The 15541-nt window shown below is 47.9% G+C and overlaps 1 protein-coding gene across 1 annotated transcript in view; it reads right to left on the bottom strand.

Annotated features, from left to right (window-relative positions):
* The window catches only part of LOC144597077 (sodium/potassium/calcium exchanger 3-like), a 225775-nt gene that overhangs the window by 96800 nt on the left and 113434 nt on the right, over nucleotides 1-15541 (bottom strand). The window contains 1 exon segment of the mRNA XM_078405992.1: nucleotides 115-191. Coding sequence (XP_078262118.1) covers nucleotides 115-191 — 77 coding nt within the window.

Here is a 15541-nt window from a genome sequence, read left to right as displayed (position 1 = left end):
GAGTGCGAACCCGTTCAGACAGGGAGAGGTGACAGGCGCCCTCCACCATCTACATTAGACGGAGCCAGCTCTTTAGCTCGGCGGGGACAGCGAGCGTGGGAAACTGTGACTTACGAAGAACAGGTGGAGAGTGATCGCTCCCTGCCGCCGCTCCTCATTCGTGAAGACATCAACGGGGAATTCATGAAGAGCTGAAAAAAGGGGGAATTAAATACCAGTCAATTTCGTGAAAACACCACAGAATTAAAACGTCGACAGAAAGCATTTCACCGATTGATTTCGTTGGGAGAAGGCTGGAAGGGAGGGACAGGGGTTGTTGATTAGTACGGGTGTCATGGGGAGAAGGCAGGAGAATGGGGTCAGGAGGGAGGGATAGATCAGCCATGATTGAATGGCGGAGTAGACTTGATGGGCCGAATGGCCTAATTACATTGTCAAACAACCCGTCCGTTTGAAGACCAGCAATGAAACATGGAAACATAGGAAGTAGGTGCAGGAGTAGGGCATTCGGCCCTTCGACCCAGCTCCTCCATTCAATATGATCATGGCTGATCATCCTAAATCACTACCCCGCTCCTGCTTTCTCCCCATATCCCTTGATTCCGTTAGCCCTAAGAGCTAAATCTAACTCTCTCTTGAAAACATCCAGTGAATTGGCCTCCACTGCCTTCTGTGGCAGAGAATTCCACAGATTCACAACTCTCTCGGTGAAAAGGTTTTTCCTCATCTCAGTCCTCTCTCATCTGTCAGTCATCTCTCCTTCTGTCACATATGACCTGATGAAGGTTTGAGCTCACATTGTAGTCACACTGAGGTGACCCACTGGATCACCGGGGATTGCTAAACACATTCCCTCTTCTCCCATGTTTGGCGTAGATAGGGTAGACAGTCACGGGGAGAACGTACAAGGATATTCTTGCTATTGAGGGCGTGCAGCGTAGGTTTACTAGGTTAATTCCCGGAATGGCGGGATTGTCGTATGTTGAAAGACTGAAGCGACTAGGTTTGTATACACTGGAATTTAGAAGGATGAGGGGAGATCTTATCGAAACGTATAAGATTATTAAGGGGTTGGACATGTTAGAGGCAGGAAACATGTTCCCAATGTTGGGGGAGTCCAGAGCCAGGGGCCACAGTTTAAGAATAAGGGGTAGGCCATTTAGAACAGAGATGAGGAAAAACTTTTTTAGTCAGAGAGTTGTGAATCTGTGGAATTCTCTGCCTCAGAGGGCAGTGGAGGCCAATTCTCTGAATACATTCAAGAGAGAGCTAGATAGAGCTCTTAAGGATAGCGGAGTCAGGGGGTATGGGGAGAAAGCAGGAACGGGGTACTGATTGAGAATGATCAGCCATGGTCACATTGAATGGCGGTGCTGGCTCGAAGGGCCGAATGGCCTCCTCCTGCACCTATTGTCTATTGTCTATTGTACAAACTCTGTACAGACAAGCAGCACCCGTAGTGGGGATGGCACGCGGGGTCTCTGGCGTTGTAAGGCAGCAGCTCTACCACTGTTAGTCTTTGCATCATGTTCGGCACAGACAATGTGGGACGAAGTGCCAGTTCTTATGCTGTACCGTTCTGCGTTCTTTACAATGGCCGACATCAGGATAAGAAAAGAATCCAGGGCTCAAAAACCCCGCTGTAGCCTCCACTCCGACTGAGTGACAACAACATCGTCTGTTGCACTTCTAGATTTAGAAAAGATTGGAAAAGGATTTGGGGGCTTAGGAGAGGAGATTTATTTCCATCGATAGATTAAAAAACCAATTGGATTTTTGGCACTTTATCTGATGTATTCTCCAACAATGAGATCGCTGGCGCGACTTGTGGCTGAAAATATTCATTGGGCCATTTTCAATCCACGCCTCAAATCTCAATCAGCTCACACCAGACGCCGAGGTCAATCGACAACGAGGCCAACGGATCGGTCAACGGGGCACATCTCAGGAGCGGTGCAAAGGGTGCGTGTTCCAATCACGTCCAATCAATCCTCAGAGAGCCTTGCCCTTTCCAAAGCGCCGAACTCTGCCAACAATTACCGACTGTGAACTTCGCAGTTATCAAGTTGAGAAGATCGTTTAGAAGGATGAGAGGAGACCTTATCGAAACGTACAAGATTATTAAGGGGTTGGACACGTTAGAGGCAGGAAACATGTTCCCAATGTTGGGGGAGTCCAGAACAAGAGGCCACAGTTTAAGAATAAGGGGTAGGCCATTAGGAACTGAGATGAGGAAAAACTTTTTCAGTCAGAGAGTTGTGAATCTGTGGAATTCTCTGCCTCAGAAGGCAGTGGAGGCCAATTCTCTGAATGCATTCAAGAGAGAGCTGGATAGAGCTTTTAAGGATAGCGGAGTCAGAGGGTATGGGGAGAAGGCAGGAACGGGGTACTGATTGAGAATGATCAGCCATGATCACATTGAATGGCGGTGCTGGCTCGAAGGGCCGAATGGCCTCCTCCTGCACCTATTATCTATTGTCTATTGTCTATTGTTATCTACAAACAGCTCACCTCTTGACAGAAGACCAAGCTGCCTATGTTCGGAAGAGTTGCGGCTTGGCACCTGCACCAAATTACACATCTCCAGCGAGACACAAAATGCTGGAGTGACTCAGCGGGACAGGCAGCATCTCTGGAGAGCAGGAATGGGTGACGTTTCGGCTCGAGACCCCTTCTTCAGATGAAAGGTCACCCATTCCTTCTCTCCAGAGATGCTGCCCATCCCGCTGAGTTACTCCAGCATTTTGTGTCCACCTTCGATTTAAACCAGCATCTGCAGTTCTTTCCTACATATTTCCAGCCGCACACACTGATGTCACGATAGATGTGCAGGATATTAGCTATATTAGATATATAACTCTCGTGCCCTCAGTTGAGGGCAGATTGGAAATCAGTAATAAAGTGCAATGCCGGTTAAGGAAAAAAATGTGGTCAATTTTTACATTGCCTGAGGACATTTATTGTAGGACAGGCTTAGTCATTACTTTATTGTTATGCGTACCGAGGTACAGTGATAAAGCTCTTTGTTGCGTGCTAACCAGTCAGCGAAAAGACAATACATCGAGACACCAACAGTGTACAGATACATGGTAAAGGGAATAACCTGAATAAAATTCACTAAAATTGTCCCTAGTGTGTGTAGGATAGTGTTAATGTGCGGGGATCGCTGGGCGGCGCGGACTTGGTGGGCCGAAAAGGCCTGTTTCCACGCTGTATATATATGATATGATATGATATGATAGGAAAAGATAGTCTGATGGTCTCCAATGAGGTAGATAGTAGTTGAGGACTGCTCTCTAGTTGGTGGTAGGATGGTTCAGTTGCCTGATAACAGCTGGGAAGAAACTGTCCCTGAATCTGGAGGTGTGCGTTTTCACCTTTTGCCCGATGAGACAGGGGGGAAGAGGGAGTGACCGACCGGGGTGAGGCTCATCTTTGATTATGCTGCTGGTCATGCTGAGGCAGCGTGAGGTGCAAATGGAATCAATGGAAGGCAGGTTGGGTTGTATGATGGGTTTCATGCCTTTATTTTGAAATGGTTCATTCTACATGACCTACAAAGCCCTCCATAACATGGCCCCATCCTACCTGACTGACCTCCTCCACAGGCACACTCCCACCTGCACCCTCCGCTCTGCTGCTGCCAACCTCCTGTCCCCCCCCCCCATCCGGACCAAACTCAGATCCTGGGGGGACAGGGCTTTCTCCATCGCTGCTCCCACCCTCTGGAACTCACTGCCCCAAACCGTCAGAGACTCCTCCTCACTCACCACATTCAAAACATCACTGAAGTCTCACCTGTTCAGCAGTGCCTTCAACCACTGAAGGTCACCTCACCTTCTGTCTCCTTTCTCTGTTCGTTTACTTATTTATCTATTTACTTTCTTCTCTATGTTCTAGTAATCCCTGTAAAGCGTCTTTGAGTGTTTGAAAAGCGCTATATAAATGTAATGCATTATTATTATTATTATTATACACCGATCAGCCAAAACATTATGATCTGATGAACCAAAACATTATGACCACCTGCCTAATATGCTGTTGGTCCTCCGTGTGCAGCCCCATACGCAGCAGGGTGCGATGCACTGTGTATTGTGACACATTCCTCCCGTGACCACCATTAAAATTTACTGTGACTTGTGCCACAGTGGACCGACCTTCTGTCGGTTCGGACCAGACGGGATAGCCTTCGTTGCCCTCGCGCATCGATGAGCCTTGGGTGCCCAACACCCTGTCGCCGGTTTGTGGTTTGACCTTCCTTGGACCGCTGTCGGTAGGTACTCACCACAGCTGACCGGGAGCACCCCACAAGCCTTGCCGTTTCAGAGATGCTCTGACCCAGTCATCTGGCCATAACAATTTGGGCCTTGTCAACGTCGTTCAGGTCTTTACTCCTGCCCATTTCTCCTGCACCCAACACATCAACTTCAAGAACTGACCGTTCACTTGCTGCCTAATATATCCCACCCCTTGACAGGTGCCATTGTCACAAGATAATCAATGTTATTCACGTCGCCTGTCAGTGGTCATAATGTTTTGGCTGTATATTCGGTGTATATTCGTCGCTGAATTATTTCACTTTATTTCAGACCTCTGACACTTCAAAGTAAGCTTGAGTTCTCCGTTTTCACTGTGCTTGCTTCTCTTCCCAGACACATCAGATGTAACCAGCTCGCTTTCCTCTGCCTGACTACCCCTTCCAATAGTATAAGAAAATAACTGCAGATGCTGGTACAAATCAATTTATTCACAAAATGCTGGAGTAACTCAGCAGGTCAGGCAGCATCTCGGGAGAGAAGGAATGGGCGACGTTTCGGGTCGAGACCCTTCTTCAGTCTGACCCTATTCAGTCCAATACCTGAGCCTGATCATTCATTCTCTCCTGCCCCCTTCCATAACCTTGACCCGGTCCTCGGTCTTCGTAGTTTGCTCTCTGAGCCTCTCCATCTCCAAAAGTATCCTCAAAGCCTCCTCTTGGAAGAACTTAACTGGACGAGGTCCTTCAGATTCTCCAGACTGCAAGAACATGCTGGGTGGTTTCATCTTAACATTCACCTGCTTTGGTTGAAACACCACTTGTCCCCTTATGTAATAAAAAGGAACTGCAGATGCTGGTTTATGTCATACCCACGAGCGAGAGAGGTCCTGATCTCCCATCCACCTTATTGGAGACCGTCGGATTATCTTTAATCGGACATTATTGGACTTTACTTTCCACTAAACGTAATTCCCTTTATCCTGTATCTGTACATGGTGGGCGGCCTGATTGTAATAATGTGTAGACTTTTAGACTTCAGGGATACAGCGTGGAAACAACTCACCGATCACGCTGTACACTAACACTATCCTACACACTAGGGACCATTTACAATTTTACCGAAGCCAATTAACCCGCAAATCTGTACACCTTTGGAGTGTGGGAAGAAACTGGAGCTCTCGGGAGAAAATCCGCGCGGTCACGGGGAGAACGTACAAACCCCGTACAGACAGCACCTGTGGTCAGGATCGAACCAGGGTCTCCGGGGCAGTAAGGCAGCAGCTCTTCTGCTGCGCCACCGTGCCACCCACTGTGCAGTCTTTCCGCAGACTGGATAGCACGCAACCAAAAAGCTTTACACTGTACCTCGTTACGCACGACAATAATAAACTACACTAATCCCTCCCATTATTTTACAAAATGCTGGAGTAACTCAGCAGGTCAGGCAGCATCTCAGGAGAGAAGGAATGGGTGACGTTTTGGGTCGAGACCCTTCTTCAGACCATTATTTCCTCCCATTACTTTGCTTAGTTTAGAGATCCAGCAGGTAAACAGGCCCTTCGGCCCACACCGACCATCGATCGCACCGTACAGCAGTTCGAAGTCCTACGCAACACGTAACAAAAAAAGCTTTTCATTATACCTTGGCGCACTTGACAATAATCTGCACTAAACTCAACAAAGATACCATTTGTGCCCTTGTCTGGCAGAAGTTTACCAATCCACACAGGTTGACAAGTTATAAGAGTAGAATTAGGCCCCTCGAGTCCATTCCGCCATTCAATCATGGCTGATCTCTGCCTCCTAATCCCATAATTACATGATTAAAACTACCGAGCTGGTGCTCATTGCTCTTTCTGGGAAAGAGTTTCCACATTCAACCATCTAGTCTCAGTCATTTCCTGAACGGTGGTGGCTTGGAGTTTAATGCTCTCCTTATCTTAGGCAGCATCTCCCTCGGGAAAACACTGCTCTCTGTTCAACTCACCCAACCTCCCTTTGCATTACGCCAAGACTAGTCATCGCTACTTAGAAATGAGACAGAGCCAAGGTGAAGATTTGTCTCTCAGGCGGTTGCAAGCCTTTGGAACGCTCGCCCTGAAAGGGCAGCAGCAGTGGAGCATGCGAATAGATTTAAGGAAGAGGTAAACGAGGAAGCGAAAGGTTACAGCAGTAGTTGGGAACATGGGAGTTGAAGTTATAAAAAGATCAGCCATGATCTATCTGAGTGGCAGGGTCACCTTGAGGGGGTCAAGGAGTCTACTTCTGCTCTGAATTCATATTAACTTACACCGACCGTCTCCACCTCATGCACAGGTTCTGCTTTTATGGACAATCTTAAGTCAATATTGTCCACAATTTGGAAAATACACAATGATCGCTCGATATGATCACGTACCTCCACAGTATTGTGAAGTACGGTTTCAAAAGCACATAGTTTAGCTTAGTTTATTGTCATTTTCACCGAGGTACAGTGAAAAGCTTTTGTGGCATGCTATCCAGTCAGCGTAAAACTATACGTGATTCAATAATCAAGCCATTTACAGTGTACAGATACTGTACACTAATAAGTTTAGTAAGACTAATAAGAAAGAAAAATCAGCAAAGGTAGAGAGAGGGGAAACTGGTTCTCTGCCGTTTGTTGAAACAATCATATGCATGCACTCTGGAATTTTTAATTTAATAATATTATGAGAATTCGATCATTTTAGAACTTCAGAGATACAGCATGGGAACAGGCCTTTCGGCCCATCGAGTCAGTACCGACCAGTGATCACCCATACACACTAGTTCCATCCGACACTCTCGGGACAATTTACAGAAGCCAATTAACCTACAAACGTGGATATGTTTGGAATGTGGGAGGAAACCGGAGCACCCGGGGAAAGCACACGTGGTCACAAGGGCAACGTACAAACTCCGTACAGACAGCACCACTCGTCAGGATCGAACCCGGGTCTCTGGCGCTGTAAGGCAGCAACTCTACCGCTGCGCCACCGTGCCGCCCCACAGTGACAATATTCATAAGTTGGGCCATCGTAATTCAGGGACAGTGAGTAAGTTCACAAATAGAGAGATATTTATAGTTTTATTTACCAGGAGGAAATCTGCTGTTGTATTTGTTCATGATATTTGTATCATCGTCATCATTGATCCTCTGAAATTATCCTCAAACCGTTTGTCCCCTCTTTTAACACGTGTAACTTTGATCAAACTTTGAATTATATTCTCTCAGCATGTGTTTTTGTTTCTCTGGGAGACTGTATCAAACCATTGGTGTGCGGCACGGTGGCGCAGCGGTAGAGTTGCCGCCTCACGGCGCCAGAGACCCCGGGTTCAATCCTGACGTCGGGTGCTGTCTGTATGGAGTTTGTCACGTTCTCCCCGTGACTGCGGGGGTTTCTTCCGGGTGCCCCGGTTTCCTCCCACAGTCCAAAGACGTGCGGACTTGTAGGTTTATTGGCCTCTGTAAATTGCCCCTAGGGTGCAGGGAGTGGACGCAAAAGCGGGTTACCAAAGAACATGCGAACGGGTGATCGATGGTCGGCATGAACTCAGTGGGCCGAAGGGCCTGTTTCTGTGCTGTATCTTTCAATCAATCAACCAATTCTATTTTTAATCTCCAAGTGTAACCCTCCAATCCAGGCACCAAAAGCTGGAGTAACTCAGCGGGACAGGCAGCATCTCTGGAGAGAAGGAATGTGTGACGTTTCAGCACACAGACTGAGATTCAGTCTGAAGAAGGGTGTCGACCCGAAACATCACCCATTCCTTCTCTCCAGAGAAGCTGCCTGTCCCGCTGAGTTCCTCCAGCATTTTGTGCCTGTCTTCGGTGTAAACCAGCATCTGCAGTTCCTTCCTGCAGGATTCTGGTAAACCTCCTCTGTACCCTCTCCACAGCCTCCTGTAATGGGGCGAACTGGGCTGCAAGCAACACTGCAATGCAGCCGAACCGAAGTCCGAGAGAGCTGCATCAATTGTTAATGGGTAGAACACCGGATGAGAGGGGTGAGCCGTGTATTCAACGACAAGCCCGTTTCTAAACTTTCGAGTCATTACAAACGGGTGATACGCTGGAGGAGACAGAAGCATTTCCACGGTAGTTAAGCACTCAAATTTTAAACACACCGAATTCAATAACATTGAATGGAATGACCTTGTAGCTTCATCTTTTTGTCCAGGAGGATTTGTCCTGCATCTGCTGAATAGCAAGTCTGTGGTTCGTCACAAAGTACAGGATATTGTTTAGTATTCGGAAACTCAGATCCGTTCTAGATTGCCAGTGCTCTGGGACTTTTCCTGGTGTTTAGAGGGGAAAAAAAGACAAAGGTAGATGGGGTGGTCAAAGAGGCGTTCAATCAATATTGCGGGTATTCGACCAGAAACATCACCTATTCCTTTTCTCCAGAGATGCTGTCTGACCCGCTGAGTTACTCCAGCTTTTTGTGTCTATATTTAGTATAGAGGCAGGGAGGACATGTTGCAGTCGTATAAGACGTTGGTGAGGCCACATTTAAAGTATTGTGTTCAGTTTTGGGCACCGTGTTATAGGAAAGATGCTGTCAAGCTGGAACGGGCGCAGAGAAGATTTACGAGGATGTTGCCAGGACTCGAGGGCCTGGGCTAGAGGGAGAGATAAAGCAGGCTGGAACTCTATTCCTTGGAGCGCAGGAGGATGAGGAGTGATCTTATAGAGGTGTACAAGCTCATGAGAGGAATAGATGGATTAGATCAGTGCTTCTTAAACTCGGTTGTCTCACCCGGCCTCGGCGCCACATTTATGGGGGGGGGGGGGGGATTTCAAGTAAGCTTTCGTAATTTTGTCCGGATTAAAGGAGATGCCAAACCACCAGTTGCCAGAAAATCGGTGGTGGACCCGTACAATTTAATCCGAATGACACGGTGGCGCAGCGGTAGAGTTGCTGCCTTACAGCGAATGCAGCGCCAGAGACCCGGGTTCGATCCCGACCACGGGCGCCGTCTGTACGGAGTTTGTACGTTCTCCCCGTGGGTTTTGTCCAAGATCTTCGGTTTCCTCCCACACTCCAAAGACGTACGGGTTTGTGGGTTAATTGGCTTGGTAAAAAATGTAAAAATTGGCCCTAGTGTGTGTGTAGGATAGTGTTAATGTGCGGTGATCGCTGTTCGGCGCGGGCCCGGTGGGCCGAAGGGCCTGATTCCGTGCTGTATCACTAAACTAAACTAAACGAGACACAACAGCAAAAGAAACAGGCGAAGCAACAAGGAGCTCACTGAGAGCTTCACATGACTACGTAATGAGAGCAAATTGTAACAATGAATAATGAATACAGAGCGAAGAGGACAGAGATGGGTCTTGTTCAATGTGTTCTGGTGTCAATATTACGTACGTCGGTATTTCTGGTGAGGAACCCTTAAAAAAGATATCACGCGATTACCCACAAGTAAGCTACAGTTTTTCATTCCCACGTTAAGAATGTTCATCAGTGATAGGTGCAGAATTAGGCCATTCGGCCCATCGAGTCTACTCCGCCATTCAATCAAAGGCTGATCTATCTTTCCCTCTCAACCCCATTCTCCTGCCTTCTCCCCAAAAACCTCTGACACCCGTTCCAATCAAGAATCTATCCTGCTCTGCCTTAAAAATATCCATTGACTTGGCCTTCTGTGGCAATGAATTCCACAGATTCACCAGCCTCTGACGAAAGAAATTCCTCCTGATCTCCTTTCTAAAGGCACGCTCTTTTATTCTGAGGCTATGGCCTCTGGTCCTTTTTACACAGAGGGTGATTGATGAGTGCTAATCGAATACCCCGTACTTAGCACGTACAGCTTTATGAGTCTCAGACTTATCTTCCCTCGGATCGAACTCCCGTGAACTCTCGGGGAATTGAGGATTAATCTCCTGGACATTTCTGAGAGAAAAAAAATCGTCCGACCATAACAAAATATCTCGTCTTTTCACTTTGTTGTACACCCATGCTTGGATACATAAACAACGCAGCGTTAGGGGGGGGGGGCAAAGATTTGCCTAACATTCCCAAATATTATGCAACCATTGATGAATGGGGATCGTTTCAATGAAGGTTTCAGGTCGCGTGATAAAACCTCCAGGAATTTGACCAGAAGCAGCAAACCCATCCCAGTGGGTGCTGTGACTTGTCAGGACGCTGTTTTATATTAAGGCAGAGACAGCAGCAACAAATCTGTCGAGACTAGACACAACTGTTGAAAGTACACATCAACGCTGCACTACCCAACGCAAACTGAACTCACCGTGATTTATAAGCACAGTGAAGGCTCTTGGATGACTCTTGGCTAAGCAATGTGGCCTCCTGAAACATTTGTTTACTCGAGCTACCATCATTTTGAAGGCAAAGCCCTTATAAGTAGAAAAAGCTGATGTGAGCCTTGGCTGCTGGCACGTTCAAAACATTCGCTGGTGCAGGCCAAAAAGATAGCATCTGTTTAATTAAAACTCTTGCCTTTTCTTCCCATTTAACCTCCTCGCTGGCTGCAGTCACCATCTATTTCCCTTTCCACTTTCCAAGTCCCATTTGGTCGACACTGACAAACATGGAGCACAGAAGGGGTGAGTGAGACTAGTCCCTGATCGTCAAAATGGTTTACTCTCATCAGACTTGGAAGGGTGTGGGTTGGAAGACCAGCAAGTTCATTTTGCCTTCGAAGGTGTCAAAGAGCTGCAAGATCGGGTTACGTCAGACGGGTGAAAAGAAACATGACTGAAGAAGGGTCTCGACCCGAAACGTCACCCATTCCTTCCCTCCAGAGATGCTGCCTGTCCCGCTGAGTGACTCCAGCTTTTTGTGTCTACCTTTGTTACTACAATCTGTGTGAAGACAAGGTCCAAACTCAAAATGTCACCTATCCTATTCCTTCCGCAGATGCTGCCTTGCCCGCTGAGTTACTCCAGCACGTTGTGTTTTCATCAAGATTCCAGCATCATAGTCATACAGTGAGGAAATTCAGAGTGTCGCTGAGGATCCTTCATTGCTTCTACTCTGGGGCTGTAAAGAGCATCCTGTCCGGCAACATTACAGTCTGGTTTGGGAACAGCTCTGCCCAGGACAGGATGGCCCTGCAGAGAGTAGTGCGTTCGGCAGAACGCACCATGGGAACTACACTCGTCCCCCTGCAGGACCTATACATCAGGAGGTGCAGATCCAGAGCAAGCAAGATCATGAGGGACCCCTGCCACCCCAGTAACGGACTGTTCCAGATGCTACGATCAGGCAAACGCCTCCGCTGTCACGCTGTGAAAACGGAGAGGATGAGACGGAGCTTCTTCCCACAGGCCATCAGGACTGTCAACTTTTATAACCCCAGAGACTAAATTTTTGTCGACACTTTTTGTGCTATGTTGAGTAACTTATTAACTTTATTTATATGCTGTAACTGTAATTCTTTTTGTGCACAACCCGCAGGCATTGCCACTTTCATTTCACTGCACATCGAGTATGTGTATGTGACAAATAAATTTGACTTGACTTGAAACAGGCCCTGCGGCCAAACTTGCCCACACCGTCCAACATGTCCCATCTACACTAGTGCCACCTGCCTGCGTTTGGCCCATATCCCTCTAGACTTGTCCTATCCATGTACCTGTCTAACTGTTTCATAAACGTTGCGATCGCCCCTGCCTCAACTACCTCCTCTGGCGGCTCATTCCATACACCCAACACACTCTGTGTGAAAAAAGTTACCCCTCAGATTCCTCATAAACCTTTTCCCCCTTCACCTTAAACATGTTTCCACACGTTCTCGATACCTGCAGTTCCCCATGTCCCCCGCCCTTGCTTTGAGTCCTGTACTGATCTCTGTTCAGCAGAATCCCGGACATGAATGGTAGCCATTGTAAACCTGAAGACCAAATAATGGCAAATGCTTTGGCATTGCGCGTTGCACACTGACAGTGAAGAGGAGCTATTGAAGGATTGTAGGCAACCAGCCAGGACTGGGTGACTTTGGAACAAGCTGTGGAGGACTGGGGAGAGAATACTGATGACAACTCTTGTGACAAGTTTGAAATAAATAAGGATCAAAATAATGTAGAACTAAAAGCTGGAGGTTACACTGAAAACCTCCAAAAGGAAGCCTTGCCTATTCAAGAAACCCAATGTCTTGTTTCTCTCACACCTCCAGTTAATGGGGAAAAATGTGCACCGTATTAACTAGCACTGATTGCCTCGGCTGGAGAGTTTCAGTTATGAGACATTGGGAAAGGTTGAGCTTGTCTTCTTTGGAGTGAAGGAGACCTAGGGTGACAGAGGTAGAGTTGGTGGAAAGAAGGGTTCCGACCCGAAACCTCACCTATTCCTTCTCTCCAGGGATGCTGCCTGACCTGCTGCGTCTATCTTTGGTGTAATCCAGCACCTGGCAGTTCCTTCCTACACAGTGGTGGAGCTGCTACCGTACAGCGCCAGAGACCCGGGTTCGATCCTGACAATGGGTGCTGTCTGTGTGGAGTTTGCATGTTTCCTGTGACTGTATGTTTTCTCCGGGTGCTCCGGTTTCCTCCCACGCTCCACAGACGTACAGGTTTGTAGGTTAATTGGCTTCGGTAAAATTGTAAATTGACAGACAAATGAGTCAGGTACTACAACAGCATTTAATAGACACTTGGATAGGCACGTGGAAAGGTATCACCGACAACTTGCCCATGACCAGCCACGTCGAAGGAATGGCCACAAAAAAAAAACTAATACAGAGGGCCTAGGAAACTCGGCATGTCCCCTACAACCCTCACCAACCTCTACAGAAGCACAGTAGAAAGCATTTTATCGGGAGCATCACAGCGTGTTTTGGGAACAGCTCCATCCACGACCGCAAGAAATTGCAGCAAATTGTGGACGCAGCCCAGACCAGCTTGCCGAGTCAGTGATCAACAATCTGACAACCCACTGAGCTGACACACACAGCAGCATCACATCAGTAGTCAACCGAGTCAGTGCGCAGAGTAAGGGCGGCACAGTGGCGCAGCGGTAGAGTTGCTGCCTCATGGCACCAGGTTCGATCCCGACTACAGGTGCTGTCTATGGGTGCAGAGTTTGCACGCTCTCCCCGTGACCGGTGTGGGTTTTCTCCGGGTGCTTCTGTTTCCTCCCGCACCTCAAAGACACAAAGTGCTGGGGTAACTCAGGGGGTCAGGCAGCATCTTTGGAGAACATGCATAGCCGACGTTTCGGGTCTGAGGAAGGGTCCTGATCCGAAACCTTACCCATCCATGACCTTCAGTGATGCTGCCTGACCCGCTGAGTTACCCTAATGTGTTTTACTCAAGGGGCCAGAAGCCTTGCGGCTTTAGGATGGCACGGTGGCGCAGTTGTAGAGTTACTGTCACACAGCGCCAGAGGCCCGGGTTCAATCCTGACTACGGGTGCCATCTGTACAGTTTGTACTTTCTACCTGTGACCTCGTGGGTTTTCTCCGGGTGCTCCGGTTTCCCCCCACACTCCACAGACGTACAGGTTGGTAGGATAATTGGCTACGGTAAAATTGTAAATATGCCCCCAGTGTGTAGGATAGTGCTAGTGTACGGGGTGATCGATGGTCGGCGCGGACTCGGTGGGCCGAAGGGCCTGTTTCCGCGCTGTATCTCTAAACTAGTCAACCAAGTAAGTGCGCCGAGTGAAGAAAAACAAATGAGTTGCATTTACCACAAATACCGAGGGTTAAAGAATAAACTCATCCTTCCTGCAGCACCGACCCAACAACGTTGGAACCTTTGAGTCGCTGCTGCACGAAATTTGAGTTTATTGAGGGTCGCAAAGTGTTACATGGGCAGGCCTGGAAAACCCTTCATCATTAAAGCGACTCAGTTCATGGTCTTCATGCCAATCCCTGCCCTTTTAAGCAAAACTCACCGTGGGTGATAAGAGAGATACACTTCTGACTGGATTATTCATGCCCCCAAAATCTATTCCAGCAGCATTGCTACTGCACTCCACAACTGAGTGATAGTTCCACAGTATAAACACATGGGCTGACAGCTCAGTCTGGAAAAGGGGTCTCCACCCAAAATGCCACCCATTCCTTCTCTCCAAAAGATGCTGCCTGCCAATAGACAGACAATAGACAATCGGTGCAGGAGGAGGCCATTCGGCCCTTCGAGCCAGCACCACCATTCAATGTGATCATGGCTGATCATTCTCAATCAGTACCCCGTTCCTGCCCTCTCCCCATACCCTCTGACTCCGCTATCCTTAAGAGCTCTATCTAGCTCTCTCTATCAATGCATTCAGAGAATTGGCCTCCACTGCCTTCTGAGGCAGAGAATTCCACAGATTTACAACTCTCTGACTGAAAAAGTTTTTCCTCATCTCCGTTCTAAATGGCCTACCCCTTATTCTTAAACTGTGGCCCCCTGGTTCTGGACTCCCCCAACATTGGAAACATGTTTCATGCCTCTAACGTGTCCAAACCCTTAATAATCTTATATGTTTCGATAAGATCCCCTCTCATCCTTCTAAGTTCCAGTGTATACAAGCCTAGTCGCTCCAGTCTTTCAACATATGACAGTCCCCCCGCTGAGTTACTCCAGCATTTTGTATCTGTGATGTAAACCAGCATCTGCAGTTCCTTCCCACACATTTATTCTGCTCCACTGCGAAATGGAAACATAGAAAATAGGTGCAGGAGGTCATTTGGCCCTTCGAGCCAGCCATGATCATTGTGATCATGGCTGATCATCCACAATCAGTAACCCGTGCCTGCCTTCTCCCCCTATCCCTTGATTCCACTGGCCCCTAGAGCTCTATCTAACTCTCTTTTAAATTCATCCAGTGAATTGGCCTCCGCCGCCTTCTGTGGCAGAGAATTCCACAAATCCACAACTCTCTGGGTGAAAAAGTTCTTTCTCATCTCAGTTTTCAGTGGCCTCCACTGAAAACTCACACTCCTCTCACATGCTTAGACTGTGGCCCCTGGTTCTGGACTCCCCCAACATTGGGAACATTTTTCCTGCATCTAGCTTGTCCAGTCCTTTTATAATTTTATACATTTCTATAAGATCACAGTGTGCCTACTGTGAAGAAGTTCTCCTCCCCTCTCTGACGAGAGTTCTGCAGCACACTTTCTCTCTCTCTCGCTGCTCGCCTACTGTGATTCCCCCTGCTCCCCGCCTGCCTGCCTGTCCCGCTGAGTTACTCCAGCATTTTGTGTCTACCTTCGGCTGACAGCTGAGTTGCAAGGAGACCAATGGGTCTCGGAAGAGCAGGAAGGGATGAGAATATCGCCGCATCAGTGTGATTCCTCCAGGGAACATGTTATGCAAAAATCCCAGAG

This window comes from Rhinoraja longicauda, chromosome 9 (assembly GCF_053455715.1).
Source record: "Rhinoraja longicauda isolate Sanriku21f chromosome 9, sRhiLon1.1, whole genome shotgun sequence".
Classification (NCBI taxonomy): domain Eukaryota; kingdom Metazoa; phylum Chordata; class Chondrichthyes; order Rajiformes; family Arhynchobatidae; genus Rhinoraja; species Rhinoraja longicauda.
Note: the sequence above shows the minus strand (reverse complement) of the source record. Positions and strands in the feature narration are given on the sequence as shown.